The 20,328-nt window shown below is 49.6% G+C and overlaps 1 protein-coding gene across 11 annotated transcripts in view; it reads right to left on the bottom strand.

Annotated features, from left to right (window-relative positions):
* MLPH (melanophilin) overlaps positions 1-20,328 on the bottom strand; it is an 88,991-nt gene that overhangs the window by 4,888 nt on the left and 63,775 nt on the right. For 9 of the 11 annotated variants that reach the window (XM_030580636.1, XM_030580638.1, XM_030580631.1 and 6 more), the window contains 5 exons: positions 19,721-19,909; positions 6,136-6,291; positions 5,312-5,404; positions 2,789-2,881; positions 1,414-1,471 (listed from right to left, as the gene is read on the bottom strand). In XM_030580636.1, the coding sequence (XP_030436496.1) occupies positions 1,414-1,471; positions 2,789-2,881; positions 5,312-5,404; positions 6,136-6,291; positions 19,721-19,909 (589 nt within the window). The remainder of the gene's footprint in view (positions 1-1,413; positions 1,472-2,788; positions 2,882-5,311; positions 5,405-6,135; positions 6,292-19,720; positions 19,910-20,328) is intronic. The other 2 variants (XM_030580637.1, XM_030580642.1) reach the window with 1 other exon arrangement.

Genomic DNA, 20,328 nt, shown 5'->3' with positions numbered 1-20,328 from the left:
GGGCAGCAGGCAGGCTGCCTTCGGCAGTTTGCCTGTGGTGGGTCCGCTAGTCCCGCGGCTTCGGCGGTCCTCCCGCAAGTGTGCCTGCAGAGGGTCCGCTGGTCCCGTGGCTTCGGCGGACCCACTGCAGGACCAGCGGACCCTCCACAGGCAAGCCGCTGAAGGCAGCCTGCCTGCTGTGCTTGGGGTGGCAAAATGCCTAGAGTCGCCCCTGGCTGCATTGAGGGGGACTGCATGGCACACTGTTATGGAAACTTCCTTAGCACAAGCAAGTCCCCCTCTGACCTCCCAACATCCCTACGAACCCGGGAACGCCAGGCTTAATGAGGCAGCTTTTTGAACCTCTACACAATCTCCCATTCACTCTCGCCTAGTTCCAATTTCCCCTATCTGCAGCCTTCCCTGCACAACCTTGTATGTCAATGACCTGGGGGGAAAGTCGCAAGGAGATACCGAGTCATTCTGCTTCCCTGTGGGGGCGCCTGAGGGATTAGACTCCTGCTCTGATGTCGGCTGATCACCCCATCACTCTATCTGCATGCCAGGAGTGCAGCACCTCGGTTATCTAGCTGCCCTTTCAGCGAAAGAGCCGATGACCCTCCTCACCAACAAAGAGAAGGGACCTCGCTCCCTGTGAGATTCAGACCAGGAAACGTGCCTTGCAATTCACTTTTAATGGGGGCAGCGGGAGGGGAGGATGCTAAATTCATTCTCTGTATGAAATGATTGCTTTTCCCTTTCCTCGCCACTCCTTCCCCTGCTCAGCACTTATCTAGAAGGAGAGCCGTTCTTTCTTCAATCCCTCCTGCAAGCTTACGATTCAAGATAAGAGAGAAGTGGAAAAATCATTTCCTAAGGGCTCTTGCCGACAATGGCCAGGGCATAACATATCCAGAGCCCTTCCCTTCGCACGGCCACGGTGGCTAGCTTTCAGGTCTTCGTCTTCTTTGAGACACTTCTAGCAGCTGTGGTGCGGCAATGGCTCCTGCCCCCAGAGGAGAGGTCGGAATGATGATGATCCGGGGACTGTAAAGACACTCACATCGAGGGAAAACACACTAGGGGAGTGGCAAATACCGTAGACGTGAGGGAGAGGGGGAATGCTGACGATCTTTATTTCTTTAGGGGAGTGGACAGTACAGAATCCTGTTTTCCGCTGGGAGGGGCCAGGAAGACTTTTAGCCTTTTGCTTCAATCTGGCCACTGAACTCTACTTCTTTTCTCGGATCCCGCAGGCCTATTTCTAAAATCCCATTCCCCTGCACTTGCCATGCCGGCTCCCCGGTTGAAAAACATGGCCGGAAGCCAGACAGATGTGAGTTCCTGCCCCCACAGTGTGGGACACGAGTTCTCACAGGGTCCAACATTACCCCCACCCTTTCCTCAGACACAAGCGGAGAACACAAGTCTTACCGGCAATTTCAAGGGAACTGTTGAATTTTCTCCTTAACACCTGTGGCATAGACATTACCTAAAAGAGAAAGGAGAGGAGTTGTGGTTATTCTCTCAAAGCACTGTCTGAGGGGGCCAGCAGGTAGGCTTTCCTTCTGTGTTTAGGAAAGATACCAATTTCCAACACGCCTTCACATGTCCATCCCAGTCACAATCAGTCAGCTGAGCATGTACCGGTGGGAACGTTGTGTTTACTAGCCGACTGTACCCAGAATACATGGCAGGCGGGAGATACATAAGGGGAAAAGCAAAGCAAAGATCATTGTTTAATTCTTCCCAAAGGCAAAATTCTATTTGACACGAGAAATCCTGACAGCCCTCTTGGAACTAATTCTAACTAACAGCACTTTGTTAACCTTGAGGCGAATGGTTAGGAGGCCGGGTACCATACAGAAGTCTGCATTCTCCAGAGGGTTAAGAGAGACTATAAATAATGCAGCATTTGTAACAGGTACCAGATTTGAGGCCCGACAGACAGTGGGACCCTCTTTAGCTCTTGCACCAGTGCAAACTTTCCTAAGTGGCTATGCCGTCATGTCTCAGCCCTGAGCCGGAGTAATCGCTTTGGCCAACTAAGCATTTAAGCATCTGCTTAAGACTTCTCCTATTCAGCCATGTTTTGCTGACTAGGGATAATTTGAGTCTGTGGACCAGTGGCTACTTTATAATGCCCCCTAGTGACCTCAGAACAGCCCTGCATGCAGCCCCTCCTCTCTGTTTCCCCTCTTAGATCCCCAAATAAACTCCATGCAGGGTTTTCCCAGTCAAACCACAACAGCCCTCCTTGGGGTCTGATTTATTAAATCAAAGCTCAGAACTAAACACCCTTCAGCAGGGTACAGCCCAACTGCCCCAGTCTGGCCAAGGCAGGAAGGGCTTTGACAAGCTAGGCCCTGCCCTTCCTAGCTGCAGCCATTCCCCTGGTCTCAGGACCTGTAGTCTCACCACAGCCCCCCGAGCTTCCGCCTCACTGCAGCCATCTTCTGCAGGAAATTTCCTGGTTCCCTTCAGGCAGGGCTCATCCCTCTATCAGGGTTGGCTTGGCCCCAGGCTCTCCAGCCCAAGGCAAGCCACCCTGCTACAGTGAAGAGGACAGTGCAGTTCCCATGCCTGTTACTGGCCTTTCTGCCAAGTCTGCCAACAGCAGCTACCAATTATACATATGTGATGTGGACACGTGTCCGTTAGGAATTGGCTGAGTTTCCCAAACCCATTTCACGCAGACCACTTGATGTCTCTTCAAAGGATAGTGGCCACAATCGCTCCAGACTACCCAAGGTTTCTCTGGTTTGTTTTAATCATGTCGCTGACAGCCAGGAGCCATCTGTGCACTCACTTTGAAGTCATTTGGCGATGCCATCTCTGAAGAGTCCGTACTTTGATCTCCTTGGCCGCTACCTACGTTCCTGGGAGGCTGGAGCATAAACAGCTTGGGACAGAAGAAATGTAAAAGATTGCTATGACTTCTTCAGTGCCAAAAGACAAGCGAGAGGCACAGCTGTCCAGTGGGCTGACCAGAGAAGCTGGGACATTTGAAGCACTGGTCCTCCATGCCAACTCATCCTCCATGGTGATACTGAGGGACCTATGAGTTACATTAACTGACGGCTCAAAGAGTGGCATTGAGCGAATAGCTAATCCCGTGGGCAGAGCACTGGGTTCTAATCCCAGCCCTGCTACTAAGCGAGATAACTTTGGGCAAGTCACTTCACCTCTTTGTTTCCCTTCCCAACGTTTGACTGTCTTGTCTGTTTAGATTGTAAGTGTGTCCCATGAGCTCTTGATGCCAACTGGCAGAATGCATAAGGGTTACAGGGATCGCCGGGGGCTGGCATTAACATTCTGGTTCATCAAAGAGTGTGATGTGAGGTGTCTACAGAAAGCTGGGATCACACTAGTCATCAGTGTCGTTGTGAAATGTGTGTGTGTGTGTTGTGGAAAGAGTTATGTACTTAAACTGAAAATTATGTTTTTAAGGTCTAAGGACAGGTGAAAAGCAGGTTTTCTTTCAGACAAGAAACATTTATTGGTCTGTTTACATGTAAATTAAGTCTTGCTTGGTTCACACTGGGCCTCCACTCAAAAGCTTGAGCTGAATGCTAATGAAGATTGTGGAATCTTCACAGAAAGGAAATTCACAGGAATAGGAAAAACAGCAAGAGTTTTTCTGTCTAGGGGCAATACACTGAAGTTTGGAAACCATATCTGAGGCTACGTCCAGACTACCTGCCGTATCGGCGGGTTAAAATCGATTGCTCGGGGATCGATATATCGCGTCTCATCTAGACGCGATATATCGATCCCCGAGAGCGCTTATATCGATTCCGGAACTCCATCAACCCCAACGGAGTTGTGGAATCGACAAGGGGAGCCGCGGACATCAATCCCGCACGGTGAGGATGGGTGAGTAATCCGATCTTAGATACTTCGATTTCAGCTACGTTATTCACATAGCTGAAGTTGCGTATCTAAGATCGATTTCCCCCCATAGTGTAGACCAGCCCTGAGGTACAATTCTGTGCATTCCTTCAGTTTGCGAGGACAACTTATCAGCAGGCTTGATCCTACGAGAAGGGATCTCAAACCAGCTGAAAACACTAGGGAAATGACTTGGGGTAAGTTTGCTTTCTTGGAGGAGGTAGGGGAGTACCTCGTTAGTTACATTTGGCTCCAGAAAGCTCATTATAATTTTGTTTTATATGTAACCACTTGTTTTCAATATTCTTTCTCACCCTTACTTGAATCTCTGTTCTTTGATACTAAACAGATCCTTGTTTTCACTAGATACAAAGACAGAGAAAGTGAGAGAGCTAACGGCTGTGGTGATGCCCAGTTCCATCCTGCACGCGGGTATGTGCTGTTCCTTTGGGAGTGTTGTGAGAATCCAGTGGAGCAGAGGTGAGGCACTACAGAGGGGTTGGTGTGTGCCCATTGCTCACCTGCACAGAGACAGCGAGGCCTGCAAAGTCCTGGCAGGCAGTGCTTGTGTTGCCAGAGACAGGTGGTTTCAGAGAGGTGATCCACAGCAGGCACAGACAAGACTGCGTCCCACTAAGGGCACGTGGTACCTCCCAACCCTGGCTACTCTGGGGAATGTCACAGTGTGGTTTTAGGGGCAGGGCTGGTCTCCTACTGTGGGTGTGTACAATGCCTAGCCCCGTGGTGTCCTGAGACCTCTAAGCACTACCACAATTCCAGTAACAACAGCCAGGAGATAAAATCCCCTTTTACAATATTGATCTCAGCTGCCCGTGGCTGACTGATCTTAAGAAGGTGGGAAAGTTCTTGTGTCCTCATTTTAAAGGGTAGTATGCTGACATGGCAGCGGTTGCTGCAGATGAGGATCTCATGTCTAAAATGAATGGGGAAAACTGAAGACTTCCTGTCACAGATGGGTGGGATTTCTTTCTGATAAAGGAGACAGCGTGCAGTAAACGAATATATGTGCAGTGTTTAGAGCACTGGAGTGGGACTCAGGAGACCTGGCTTCTATTCCCAGCCCTGCCACTGGCCTGCTGGGTAACCTTGGGCAAGTCACTCCCCTCATTGTGCCTCAGTTTCCCCATGTGTAAGAGGGGGATAATGCTACTGCCCTCCTCTGCAAAGCACTTTGATATATACCAATGGCAAGTGCTGTAAAAGAGTTAGGGACTTATCCCACAGCTGTTTTGTTTATACCATATGTAGAATAGCACTTGGGTTAAGGGCCTGATGCAGGAACCGGCAGGGGAGGCTTTTAGTCCTGGGCTATTCAGGCGGTCAGATAAGATGGTCATAACCGTCCCTTCTGGCTTTAACATCACTGTGTCCCATGCACATCTGACTGCTGGGTACACCCTCTGCAGGCAGACACACTCACCTGCGTGCTGTATTTCTTCTTTGGCTTTTCCACTGGTTTCACTGTCAGCCCAGCAGCACTCAGCGCTGCGATTCGAGACTCTATATCGGAAACCTAAGAGAAAAAATGCACATAACTTCCCACAGGTGCACCCCCAGAAATGACCCTGGGAGCTGGGCAGAGCCCAATCACCACCAATTCCTCTGGTGTCATCTCTGCTGCAGCCACTGGCTCCAGTGCCTCGCCCGTCAGGTCCGTGCCACGCTCAGCCCCCACCGGGTTGGGGATGAGCCAGCCCTGCACCCATTCCGCAGCAGTGGCACTGCTTTGGGTGTTGCAACCTGGTGTGCGGGACTGCGGCACCATTCAGGTTTGGCCCAGCTGCCCCTCCATAGTTGGAGACAGAAGGGCGGATGGGCCAAATTTGACTGGTGTTGTGACCTAGAGAATGGGGTCCTGGCGCCAGTCAGGTTTCGCCCACCTACACTTCCAGACAGGCCAAACCTGAATGGCATTGTATCCCCCACGTGCAGGTTGCGCTACCACTCCGTTTGGGGGCCCTCGGCAAATTGCCCTGCTGGCAGTGATATACACAGTGCGTAACATGTGTACGGCTGTGAACATCACTATCAATATGACAGTGTAAAGGAAACTCTCATTCCGAGTTTACTTTCTTACTGAGTAAACGATGAAGCATTCAGTGGTTGGCCCAGCGCTGGTCTGTACAGTGCTGAGCACAGCTGGGGGTCTGGTCTGAGACGACAGCCCCTAGGCACTAATAAATAACAATGCAAGAACCAGCCTGACCTCGCTGGATCACCCACTTTGTATAGCTGAGCTATTACCTCGCTCTCGGCACGCTGCAGCTGCATGGCCGCCGACGCCACTTTGTCCTCCAGCTCTGACAGCTCGGAGTCTGTGGTCCCGCTGTGCCGCGCACATTCCTCTAAGTCCCTTGGGGTTTGATCCAGCCCGGATGTCTTTCCAGCAGTTGTGCAGACCTGAAAAAAAGCCCTTGTGTGACTCACCTCGCAGTCAGGCATCGTCTTCCCATTCTAACCCCCCGCTGCGTTGACACAGGCTGCTCTCTCAGGCCTAGTTAGACAGTCCTCAGGTTACCATGGACTCAGCCCCAGATGGACTGGGGAGATCAGCGCCGTATAACTGCAAACTTCTGTTTCGCTGAACCGTCTGTACCTTTGGACTCCTGCAGGGCTTTCTTCCTCTAAGTGACTGGGCCATTTCCCCCCTTTGCTATTTTTCAAAAGCAGTGATTGTTCTGGCGAAGCGGGAAAAGCTCCCTGTGAAATACTAGGACAAAACGGCATGACCTGAATGCGCGGTGTCAGCGTCTGAGCAAGGATCGTCATGTCGTGCATTGAGACTAGGAGGTAGGCACGTAGAAACAAGGCCAGGCTGCTGTGTCCTGCTCTAGAATACTTGCAAGGCGAGGAGAGAGAGAACAGCACTGCCAGGCTGTGAACGCCTCCTGTCTTCTCTAGCTGTGTCTGGATCTGCTGAAGAGCTCGGTGCGGTGTAGAGATGCTACACTTTGGGAGCTGGGGTGTAATTAACTCACCAGTCCCTATCTGTAGCATCCTTATGTTCTGAAAATACATTTTTGGGTAGGGATTCCTCCATGTGCCTGTCAACAAGGTGTTGCATTCACATGTCGACTGAGGTCTATTTGAAAATATGTGTAAACATTTCTTTCTGGATGAAAGGGTTAAAGCAACATTACCACCCATCCTAATACACTATTTGATTACCACTACGTTTCCGGTTTATTGAATAACGCTTATTTCTTGATGATTCCCATCAAATTCTAAAAAAAAAAAAAAAAAAAAAAAAAAATTGGCTTACTTGATTTTGAGAGAGATTTTCATGAAAATGTATGTCATTTCATTGCTGTAGCTTTTAGTGTTGTTATAGAACCAGTACAATCAACTTACAAAATAGTTGTATTCCAAGCCTTTTTTGTTTTGTTTTTTGGTCTAAGCTCCTTGGGGCAGACACTGTCTTTTTGGTCTGTGGTTGTACAGTGCCTGGCACAATGACATCCCGGTCCCTGACTAGGGCTGCTCGGCACTATTGTAATACACCTAATAAATACAGGACAGTGCCCAGCACAGTGGGGTCCTGCTCAAGGCTATGATTTTTGGCATGGAAAATTGTTGGTAAATTTCACAGCAGAGGTGCTGGAAACAATCAGGGAAAGTCACCGAATAATGTGGTTTTCTCTACATCCACATACACACGAGTATAGTGTGTGTGTGTGTGGGAGGGGTGGGGGGTGTTTGGAAGGTAAGGCCCGTCAGGGGGATGGGTTGGAGGGCAAACCTACTTGGACACTTACCCCATAGTGGCAGTTCCTGTGCTGGAGGGCTGGGCCCTGCTTCCTGCCCTGGGTGTTTCACCCTAGCACATGGGGTTGCACCGCCACTTAGTCTGGCCCAGCTGCTCCTCAGTCTTCATTTATGGAGGTGCTGCTGGGCCAAAGCTGAGTGGTGCTGTGACCCCCTGCGCTAGGATGCAATGCCTCATCAAATGTGTTTTTATAGCTGTTTCCAAGATGTCAGTGATTTTATTCAAATTCACAATTTCCATGACAAAACTGTAACCATGTCTGGGGTTCCTAGACACCTAATAAATAAAGTACAGTGCCTAGCGTCATGAGAACGTAAAAACATAAGAACATAGCATGTTTGTACCAATGAATACACACATCGAACACCTGATTCTAAGTGTTATGTTAACCAGAAGTACCATGACTACCTTCATACCCACAAGGACTGAGTCAACTTAGACATGTGATTGAGAGAGACATTAATAACTAATATACAAAATAGCCCTGTTAAAGTAACAGTGCCAGCATACTGCTCCCATCAGGGCCGGCTCCAGGCACCAACTCAGCAAGCAGGTGCTTGGGGCAGCCAAGGGGAAGAGGTGGCTCATCACGCTCTTCAGCGGCAATTCGGCACTGGGTCCCTCGGTCCCTTTGGGAGGGAAGGACTTGCCGCCGAATTGCCGCTGAAGAAGAAAGTGGTGCGGTCGAGCTGTCACTGATTGCATTCGCAGCTTTTTTTTTTTTTTTTGCTGCTTGGGGCAGCAAAAACCCTGGAGCCGGCCCTGGCCTCCATGCTTTGCTGAATGATCCCATCATCTTATTACTGCAAACAGTCTCTCCTCCCGTATCCACGGCTCCCTGGCTTGCTGTCCCTGTACTGTGTAATGTGTGAAGTTAGAGAGAACGCTCTCCGAGGCAGGAAGCCATGCACTGGAGGGCGCCTAGTACAGGGTAAAATGAATTCAAGTACTAAGAATCCAACCAGGGACTAGAAATCTGCCATGTGCTAGAGGTGTGAAAAATCCGAGTGTTGTGTATTTCTAATTAACTGCAATTATCCACCCCAGCGATTTGGTAAATCGTTTCAGTGTGTCACTGACCATCACAATCTGCTGGTGCACAATAAAAACCACTCAGAGAAGTTACTTTACAAACACTAATTAATGCTTGGAACATCCAGGGGCCGGAGACGAGAGAGGGGAAATGACTTGCCCAGAGTGGCAGTATTACTCGGGAGTGGGCAGCTCCCACCTCTGCAATCTGGCTCCCACCCCCTCCCTGTTGCCTGTGAACAACCTCATTGAGGGTGAGTACGAGCCCCTGATGGTTTTAGAAGGCACCAAAGGTCCATGGCTGGATTCTCTCTTTGTGGGGAGGAATTCAAAGATGGAAGCTGATGTGAAGGGTCCCACTGTCACTAGGATGTAGCATTTCATTCAGAAACAAGCAGCACTGTGGTATTTCGGAGAAAGTTTTGCCTTTTGTAGCTGTATTTTTATGACCAAACTCTCTGATGAATGAACAAAACACACAGTATAAAACTATTCCCAAACTCAAAAGCAAAATCCACCAGCCCAGACCTCACTTTGCCCACTAAAGCTTACAACACTATCTACCAAGGTCAAAAGAAATGACCTGGAGGTTTAACAGTTCCACCCCCAGTCAAGTGATCCATTTCCAATACACTACAACAATACTATACAGCATTACTTACTACAAAACACTGCATGGGAGACGCTATGCAAGAGTGACCACCCAAACTTACCAGCTCACTTGCATAAACCTATACAATCATATTAGCAACAGACCAATCACTCCATTCCTGTTCATAAAAACATTCTCCCACTCCACTGCCACACCACACTATGAGAAATTGCATAGAACCCGAACAGAACGTACTCCATGAGCCCTCTTCAAGCTTTACTACACATCGATCCAAACCCCAGTGTAGTTTTAACAGAAAGACTCAAGTTGACTCCAAAGGGCTTTGGATCAGGCCCTTACAAGTATAACGTCAGCGATATCCACCCTTGGTAAGGGATGAAGGAATGACATTTTAACCCAGACTTTCCCCTACCACAGAATCGATCCAGGGACTAATAGTTAAACAGAGATGGTGTAAAATGGCCACAGGATAGGAGACTTGTGTCAACCCATCAAAGCTGGGCTTCTCTCCTGAGGGCTTGGGCACACCCAGCGGAAGGGGGTGTGTGTGTGTGTGTGTGTGTGTGTGTGTGTGTGTGTGTGTGTGTGTGTGTGTGTGTGTGTGTGTGTGTGTGTGTGTGTGTGTGTGTGTGTGTGTGTGTGTGTGTGTGTGTGTGTTAGTTACACCTGGTGGGATATGAAGTAGTAGATGGTTGAGGCCTATGACAGGGAGATTCTCCCTGTCTAAAATGGTGGGTCAGATCCTCAGTTGCAGATGAGAAGTGCTTGGGGCAGCTTAGGGGTGGTGGAGCAAAGATGGCTTAAGAGCTGTTCTGACAGCTGGGGATTGTCCGGGTCAATGTGCTTTTTCCCCCAGCACTGGTTGGAGGGGACTGTAGGAACAGCTATGGTGGTTCCATCCCAGCCCAGGAGCCTGCTATGCTGGGTTATCCTCCTGAGGTTAGCTCAGGAAGCCATACAGTGCTGCTGACACACCAGAGAAGCTGATGCTGCACATGCTTTAAGACCTTTTAAATGTGTCATTGTCTACTTATAACATATTAAAGTGGATAACAGGCTGCCTTTCTCTGACCTCTATGCCCTATCTCAATGGCCGCAGCCTCCTGTACAATCATCACTCCTCATCTACTTATAACATATTAAAGTGGATAACAGGCTGCCTTTCTCTGACCTCTATGCCCTATCTCAATGGCCCCAGCCTCCTGTACAATCATCACTCCTCATCAACCTGCCATTCTCCTGAAGGAACCCCTCCTCTCACCTTTCCCAGAGCTCCCCTCCTCCCAGTGTGAGAGTGGACAACTTAGTAAAACATGCACAAGGGGCTTCAATATTGGTTGGAGGCAGTGGGCCAGTGTGACAGAATACATCCTACATGCTAATGTAATAATCTTTGTACAAATTATGCCTTCTGAGATATCATTTGAAAACTCGTAATTTGCTGGTCAATATTGTCCTGATAAAATACATGTGACAACACTATATGTGAAGTTAGAAGATTCCACTGTATGGTGTTCTTAACACATCTTCCAAACTGAGGCTGACAAACAGACCTGTCTCAAACAAAGGAATGTGTGCCCTGCTTAATTTGCATGTAAGCAGTAAACAGTCATATCAAGCAGGAAGGGAAACAAAAGATGCTCCAACGGGTGAGGAAAAAGCAGCAGGGAACATCCTTCCCTATAGACTTTGTCTCCTGAATCTCAGCTGGAAATGTTTTCCAAGAGGAGGCCTGACACTTTAAAAAGGAAGGAAAAACACCCCAAGGCATCCCCTCCTCTCTCTCTCTCTCCATCAATTCACTGCACCAGAAGGGACAAAGGAAGCAGCACTGAACTGGAGAAGGGGCCCTGATCTAAGCAGTTTGGTCAGTAAGATTGCTGAAGGCACATGGTGAGAAAACCTTTCTTTGAATTTAAGATAGTTTGTTAAGTTAGGCACCAGCTGTGTTTAACCTTTATTTTTCATGTAATCATTTCTGACTGTTATGCCTTATGACTTGTACTCACTTAACATCCCTATCTTTGCAGTTAATAAACATTTTCTTATTGTTTTATCAAATCCAGTGTGTTTGAACTGAAGTGTCTGGAAAACTCCATTTGGGGTGGTATTATTTCTATGAAAGCAATAATGGACTTGATACGAATTTGTACTGTCCAGGAGAGGGCTGGGCAGTACAGGACACTCAGTTCTGGAGGGAAATCTAAGACTTGGAGCGTGCTAGGGTCACCCTGCAGCACAACCAAGAGCCAGAGTGTGCCTGGCTGGCTGCAGCACACACCCAGACGTTACTGCGAGTGACTCGCATGCTGGAGGCTGTTTGTGAACAGTCCAGAGAGAGGCTACAGCAGCAAAGCCATGCAAAGGGCACCCCAGGTTAGAGGGCAGGCATGACACAGCTACTCATTAGCCTGGATTGCACCCTGGGGCTGTCACAGAAAGATCTAGCTGTACCAGTGAGGAATGGAAAGTCTCAGGGGAAAGGGGCATTGGTTGTAGTCTATTAGAAACACGGCGCTTGGAGACGACAAAGAGTTGACAGCTCATCTCCTCTGCCTTTCTAGTACCAGTCTAGAGGGGCGCTCTCCCCCTCCCTCTCATATTGTGCAAAGCCTGGGGACAGCCGGGCGGGGGGGGGGGAGCGACTTCCCTGACATCTGATTCTCAAGGCCTCTGGGGTCAGGACTCTCGGTTTAAAATCTTTAACTCTTATGCCTCCAGAGCAAGGGGCTGTAGCCTCCCTGGGCATTATGCTGTGCCCCGTAAGCCCTGCCGATGAACATCAGGGAGCCTTATGATTTCTTCAAGTTTTCGACAGGCTTCGCTCACCTCCTTCCCATCTCTCCACCCTGCAGGGAGTGGAGAAGCAGCCTCACCCTGGCCCTCTCCACTCAAGGACTCCTGCCCAGCTCTCAACACTGTGGCTGTGATGTCACACAAAACCGGAGCCGATGACCTTTGTGAACGCTACACGCAGCCAACGAAAAAATGTACGTTAGCACATGTGTACACACAACAGCCCAAACAGGGGAGAGGGGGTGACCGACGACGAGGAGCTGTAATTAAAGGGCTCCCATTGTTCCTTGAGGGCTCTCAGACGGAGACAGAAGTGGCTCTTATGGAGCGCTTTGATCTCAGATCAGACTTCGTCGAGTACAGCTGGGACAAAGGAACCATCTCAGAACGCCATTAGCCGGCAGCCTGCACATAACTACAGGCTCCAGGAGCATGCTTCAAGAGGGCAGCTCATGCCCTTACAGAGTATTTGTACAGCACCTAGCACAAAGGGCCTTCAATCTGAGCTGGGATTTCTAGGAGTTGCATACTGCAAATAATCAGGCTATTTGTTTTGCTTGCTGTGGTACTCAATCTTACTGCAATCCCCACCACCATTGCAGCTGGAAACACTCAAAGCCAGTCAGCCCAGTTAGACAAATGCAACCAAGCAGAATTTGGTTCAGGGCTTTGATGGCTGTTGAACCAAAGGGAAGCGGTTGAACCGGCTTTCTGATCACAGCCACAGCCCTTCCCTCATGGTTTTCACTTCCTCACACCACTCCCTCATTTTGGAAAAGCAGAAACAGCTGCTGGGAGCTGCTCATTCCACTGGGGCCAGCCTAGCCCAGCCACCCAGTCTCCAAACACTTACACGAGAGGTCAATGGCAGTAAACGCAGCAGCTGAGTGAGGGTTGTGAAACGAGGAAGTCCTCATCCACCCAGGTGCCAGTGGGGCGCACTGCTGCTAACATAGCTCTGGGAGCAAGGGAAACAGGACTTTGCAAATGGTTTGGGGGGGAGTTCCATAGAACTGTGGTTGTGAAAATAAAAAAAGAGAGAAGCAGACTTGCCATTCCCTTTCTTTCACCGTCTCCCCTCACAAGGGGTTATTACTATTGTTGCATTTGGGAGTCCCAGTCACAAATTGGGGCCCGTTGTGTTAGGCGCTGACAGAGCAATGCACAACGAGAACAGTAAGGCTTCTTTAAACTCTGGGGATGCTACATGAAGAAGTCGTCGAATCCGAGATGCCCATTTCAAATTGTTACTGGCAGCACGTTGTCCCGCACTATAAAGATCCATCTAAGGATGTTCCCAGATTCCACTCAAGAGGAGGACAGTGACCTCCCGGGCTGGCTAGGGTTAAATCAATACAGGGCAAATTCATAAAGAAAACTCTGTGGTGTATCTGAGCGAAAGCCCAGCCCTGAACTCTGCAGGTTGGAAACGTCAAGCTGACCCTTGTATACGTAAGGGATCAAACCAATCCTCCACCACCCCAAGACCCAAACACCCCCCAGACGCTGCACATCTCCAGACAGAACAGTTAGAGAGAGAGAGAGAGAGAGAGAGAGAGAGAGAGAGAGAGAGAGAGAGAGTTCCTTTTGCCTAGTTCACAGTGCCTGTGTGTGAGTATATGACCCCTGGCAGAGTGGGAAGGAGAGGGAAGCAAGTTATAGCGGTTTATATCGGCAATATACCATGCTTTCCCCTAACTACCGCAGGCTTAGGGTGGGCCAGTGCATGGACAGGAGAGCTTCAAAGACCAGCAAAGGTACTGCAGGGCGTGCTGTGCATCTCTCTGAGTTGGCACTGAACTCAGAACAGTGTTGGAGATGTCAGGAGGAATCCGGCTCTCAGGGATGTAACCCAGGTGTCCTGCCTATCTCCTGCCTCTACGGATTCACCTTGTAGGTATGGCTGATGTTTTTCGGTGCCCTACAGCATTGAACAGCTGCTGTGCCCCAGCCTCGTAGTGGACTTGCAGGTTGTACATAAATGCACACAGTGCTTTGGGGCAAGCGGTGACTGGGAGGAACTTGGCAATCATCACTGGGAAGTCTTTAACCTGACTACAATGCGTCTGGCTACTCTGCTCTCTCGCTAGACAGGCTTTGTTTTTGCATGGGAGGTGCTCTGGATCAGACATACCCCTGTGCAGAGACACCGCACGCAGCGGGAGGCCGGCCAATGGAGGTGGCTGTGAGCGACCACACAAAGTGGGCAGAAAACCTGCTCTCCCAGCACAGCCCCAAGAAGTGGGTGTTGCTGGCTAGGAAAAGGGTGTGGCCAAGTGGCTATCAACACATTCACCCAGCCGCCTTCAATGGCAGGTCTCCTATGGCGTCCCAGTGGATTTTAAAGCTCTCCTCCTCCCCCTTGAGGAAGGGCACGTGGCAGCAATATTGTCTATACTCCCATCTGGCGTAAGCGGCCTCCCAGGCACAGGCAGGTGCCACCCACACCTCCCTGCAGCAAATGCAGTGCCTTGAAAGCTGGTAAACACAGGGCTGGGTCCTAGGTGGAGCTTCATTCCAAATAGCTTAGTTGGCACTGCCAGCTGTCTGGCACCGGTTTGGAAAACGCTGGGTTGGATTAACTGCTGGACCTTGTGTATTTTGGTGGGCAGGCCTGTCGCTAAACCAGACAATGGCAAAGAGGAAGGATGGGCATTTGGATAAGGTGGTGGGCTGGGATTCAGGAGAGCTGAGGTCAGTGGCGAGCTCTGCCACAGACTCCCTGGGTGAAGTGTTTAGGGAGGGATTTGAAGGGAGCAGAGTTAGGCCCATCCGAAGTGCTTTTGAAAATCCTGCTCATCACTCTCTCTGCTTCAGTTTCCCCATCTGTAAAATGGGGATGATCCTGCCTTGCTGGCTGATCTATTCAGACTGTACATTCTTTGAGGCTGGGATGTTCTCTCACTATGTGCATGTCCAGCACCTAGTGCAACGGGGCCCCGATCTCAGGCAGGGCCTCTGGGCGCTACTGGAATACAAATCATTCATAACAGAGATGGTTGTGGCCCAGCTTTAGAGGCCAGTCCCAATGCTTTGACTCTCCTCCTTGTGTGGCCTAAGAAGAAAAGTCTTCATTACTTGCATAACTCATGAAATTCATGCAAACGTGCTTCTGCTGCGGCCCCTTCCCAGCCACTCCAGGAAGCTGACACTTGTATCAGGCTGTTTACTTATCTTGCCTCTACTTTCCATTTGAGATATCTGCTTCTCAACAGGCAGCTCAGAGAAGCGGGTGGCTGTTATTTCCGGGACAGATTCCTGGGGCTGAATGCTCCCTTCCCGTCCTCTAGCCCAGCTGTGTTCCTTGACGCTACACACGCCTGATTTATCAGGCCACAGCTGCTCTTGGTGGGCAGCCTTGACAAGCTGCAGAAAATGTTCCTTTTTCTGCTTCTTTCCCTGCGTCGTCCTAGCTGTATCCTAGGGTAGTGCTGATCTTACTAACTGGTCTGTTCTAATGCTGCACAGAGAGAGTGCTTAGTGTCTAATTGCAACATACGGCTTCATGGTACCGTGGGTCTGATCCTGGATATCAATACTGTCCAGATTCTGTGGGGATAGGAAAAGGCATATTATTTCAGCACCGCTGAAACCTAAGAGCAACCCTTCTGAGGAGTGTTATCAGAGCTGTATGATAAGGCTTGTACCGTGCCCACTTGTTTCTGGATCAAGCTAGTCAGCCCTGTATTTTGATACATTTAAAAACAGTAAAAAGAAAGACACCATTCTACTCCCTATTGATAACTTCCTAGATACCATGGTGATAGACGCAATATGACCACCATGGGCAGAGACAAACAAGTGTGTTTACAAGGTAACATCCTAGACAAACATGCTTCCTGGCACAGCATTTAGTAAGGAGGTGGCTAACTCTGTCCATTTGATATTTTGTGGTGTACCTGTGGGCAGAAACAGAAATCTGTCTTTTCCAAGTTGCTTTTCACAGAAAAAGGAGTCTGTTTTTATGACAGTTCCTTCCTTTTGTGAGGCTTTTCCTGAGCAGACATGGAGTTGACTAAAAAACCCAGATCCAATCTTTAGGAGTATTGGAAATGCAAATCTGGATCAGAATTTTGCAAGTGGCCCCATTGTCTTAGCATGGATTGAATCAAAACCGTGATGGAGACTCATCAAGATTTTGGGGTGTTTTGAGTCCAGATCCAAATGGTGCAGCTTGAGATCAAGTTTGTTCTTGGACACAGAGTTTTCTAACAAGAAGCATTTTCTAAATATCTGTAATGACCGTCGGGGCAATAAAATGCACAGGCTCTGTATCTGCTACTGCCCTGTTTGTCGACCAAGCAGAAGTGCAAAGCTTTCTGGGATACCTTGACTCTAAGCATGCAGCCAAATTCTATTCTACAGCCAGATTCTCTCTGTCTAGCCACTTTGTGCTCCTGGATCTGGTCCGATTGAGCCACCTGATAATTCCTTTGCAAAGGGGAGCTTTCAGGTAGCTTCTACACCAACTGACCCCCCACTTACTCCCAAGTGCAGAGCGTATGTTGGGGCTAGGATGCACCTGTGTTTGCCAATTTGTGACTGGGGTTTGGTCTTATGAGATTGTAGCCAGCTGACATAAAGTTAGAGCAGACCCAAAGTTGCTCTTATTTATACAAATGGACCCAGGCCAGTGCAGATGCACCACGAGAATCTGGGAGGTGCAACCTGGTCCCTGAAGAGAGAATGTGGGACTCTGTTAAGTAGTTTTCTGGCAAGGAGCCGTTCAGCGAGGGTACAGCATATTGCTGGGGGATTGTCAAGAAGAGAACAGCAAGCTGTACCCCAAGGAGTGCATGCAGTAATCATGTGACATGTCCCTAGAATTTAACTTCAGCTCTGGGCTGGGAGACAGATCTTCCCCTAGCGCACACACACAAACTCAGCCCAGGCGCCCCGTACCGCCGCTCGCCACGGCTCTGAGTCATTTACATCTCTGCAGCCAAGGGTCTTCTTGCCGGATTCAGATGAACAAAGAGAAAAAGGCCTCATGGAGAAATAAAAGACTCTCCGATCACGCAGATGAAAGCTGCTTTGCACAAGCAGTTATGTGCAACACAGCCCAGCCTCGCTCCTTTGATAGCGAAGCTGCTCATTAAAAGGAGAAGTGTCAAAGTGCACAACAACAACACAGATAGCCAGCCAAAGGAACCATTAAAACCCAAAGGAATTCTGACCTCTCTGTTTTGTTCTAATGGAACACCTCAGAAGGGAAGAACAACTTGTGCAAGGCCTGCAGAATACACAAGGAACAAGCTCTTTCTTCCTTTAATTAATATTTGACTCACTTCCATCCTTTATGGGTTGTCATCAACTACTCATCACCAGAGCTGTCGACACAGACCAACTGAGTCATACAATTTAGGGATAAAAAAGACCTGTGAGCTCATCTCTTTGAAAAGGGACTGAAAGGAGAGGTTCTAGTGTATTAACAGCGCAGAACGCCTCTGTCTGCCGGGGCTTTTCAGCTTAATAAGAACACCAAATGAATGACCCTCCTCCTGCAGAATAGGCCTGGAGACCTCTGTATCTGGTGGATTAAGCCAGTAAGCGTCTCTGCACTGCCCTAGCTCCAGTGCTGAATGGAACATCTACTTTCTAGGTGTAAAAACATGATTCCAGTCCACGAAAGTTCAATACACCACACAGGACAAGGAAGGATTTATTGCAAAACTATTCTGGGGCTTTTCATCACTGAGGTACCCCTGTACCACGTACACTGCCAGGCCAACACGTGGGCCTGAGCCCAGCGCAGGGTGGGCTGGACACTGGGTAATTCCCTATGAGGGCTCCTAGCTAGTCTAGGCAGGCCTTCCTGAAGACTGGAGGATCTACTCAGCAGCAGGTCCTCAGGTCCTGCCCAGCCACCAGCCCTTCACCTGCTCTTCAGGAAGCAGAGATGGAGCAGGGCTGTTGCACACAGGATCCCCGCATCCAGCTCGATTGCCTAACGGAACCTCTGCTTTAAGAGCATCTGCACCACCATGGAGGGGCCTGGATTTGCTCTCAGTAACACTGAGTGTCCCTACTGAGATGGCACCATCCGTGTCCGGGGCTCCAGTTCTTTCACTGGCAGTGCAGGACACAACACAGCAAGAGGCGCCAAATGTGCGGGTCACCCTGCTCCCTTTTGCAGTCTGATGGCAAAATCTGCTTGGGACTCTGGGAAGGGCTGCTACAGGAGGAGGGGATGGGAGAAGTGGAGCTATGTCCCCGGAGGCTGCTCAGGAGACATCTACACTTCAAAAAACCACCCCACAGCAGCAAGTCTCAGAGCCCGGGTCAACGATTCAGACTCGCACTGTGGGCTAACCAGAGCAGCGAACACGTCCCTGTGCAAGCTGGAATCTGGGCTCCGAGACCCTCTCCCATCACCAGTTTTCAGTGCCCGGGCTCCGGCCCGAGTGGGACGCCTACACTGCACTTTGTAGTCCCACAGCGGGAGCCCAAGTCAGTTGACTTGGGCTCTGAGACTCACTGCTGTGGGTTGTCTTCTTTTTTTCCTGTGCAGATGTACCCTGAGCCCAGTGGGTTAGCACAGGCCCAGCTGACAGAAGCTCCTGCGTTCTAGCCCCTCTGGCACTTCCCTGATGTAGCCCTGCCCGCTTATAGAGCGCCTGACAGCTATTACTGAGCCAGATCTCAGACCAGACCCCCGCCCTAGCCCTTACTGCAACAGCACCTCACTGACGCCCAGCCCCCTGGACAGGGCAGAGTGCTGGCATTATCTTACACAGGGAAACCCCTCTGGGTTTGCAAGTGGCTGCTGCTGGGGAGAGCAGCTCCCCCTTCCCAAGCCACGATCCCTGATGCTGCAGAAATCTAAATGAACATCAGAGGGAGAGGCCTCCAATGAACTGAGGTTCTCCACTGTGCGCGCACACAAAACGGTGAGCAAATCTTCCATATTTTCACCCGTCTTCTGCATTAAAGGCAGGGGGCAGGATTTCACCATTATACATTCCCCCACCCCCAAAGAAGTGGGGAGGGCTTTGTACTCTCTGCACTAACACTTTAGCAAAGCGTTTGCTGTTCCCAGCAACCCAGACAAATGTCTCTGTTGAGCAGAAAGTGTGCACACTCTTTGGTGTCCTATTAGACTTAGGGAGGGGAAAAATGCAGGTAGTTTCCTGGCTTCAGTTGTGAGAATGGTTTACCTGAAATGCAGGCTAGGGGATTTGTGGGTTGGTTTATGAACCACCCTCAGTCATGGGTTCTCAACTTGGGGCCCATGGACGGATTGGGACCACCTTGCACTTCCCTTATTGCTAAATGGGAGAGGGAAGCCGGGGTGTGTGTGTGTGTGTGTGTGTGTGTGTGTGTGTGTGTGTGTGTGTGTGTGTGTGTGTGTGTGTGTGTGTGTGTTCGTTCATGTTCCAGTATGGTAGAGATTGAGAACAATTGCTCTAGTCCCCAATGTAAGCATCCAGCCAGGGTGAAAAGGCAAAGATCTTAGGTACTAACATCGAGTGCCCAGGATGGGGTTTAGGAAAAGCCAAGAGGTACTTCACTGTGGTGCAGTTACAGGATGTTAAGAGCAGAGGGAGGAGTAGGAACATAAATGGAAACATTGAGAATGGCGTGAGAATGGTACTGAGTTTAGAGGGTAGGAAGCATGCTACCTTCTGAGCATCACTGGGTGGGTCACTGCTGGAGGAGCTCAATTTGGGTTTTGGTTCATCCTCTCTCTTTTCCTCCTCTTCCTCAGAAGAAACTCCTTTGTCGCTGATGTTGCTGGCTAACTCCTCCAGCTTCCTCTTCAATTCCTCCTCTTCCACATCAGGATCAGTGTGGGACTCAGGGGCCGGAGACTAGAGGTAGAAAAGCAAGCAATTCTCAGTCTGTTGGTGTTCATGCAATTGGAATGTTGTTGGTATCTTAAGGCTTCCCGGGACATGGCTATGCTAGCAAAAAGATAAAAGAGAGAGGGTTTATTCGGTCATCTATTAGGTCAAATGTAATGCAATGCTCTTGGGTGGACTGTCGGTAGCAGAATTCAAACCCAGGACCTCTGGATCTAAAACAATAAACTTCTACCTGAGTTGGCTGTACAGACTCATAAATATCCACGGGATCCAACCACTAGGGTGGGAGAGAGAGCCACACTCCGTGGAGGTGGGTTATGTAATCACCACTTAGGAGCTACCATTCATCTTCTCAAACATCTGGACCCTGGAGTCTTTCAGCCCATGGACCTGCATGAGATTCCACGTGTGGTATGACTCCATGT

The sequence above is a fragment of the Gopherus evgoodei genome, chromosome 11 (genome assembly GCF_007399415.2).
Source record: "Gopherus evgoodei ecotype Sinaloan lineage chromosome 11, rGopEvg1_v1.p, whole genome shotgun sequence".
NCBI classification, from domain to species: Eukaryota; Metazoa; Chordata; order Testudines; family Testudinidae; genus Gopherus; species Gopherus evgoodei.
Note: the sequence above shows the minus strand (reverse complement) of the source record. Positions and strands in the feature narration are given on the sequence as shown.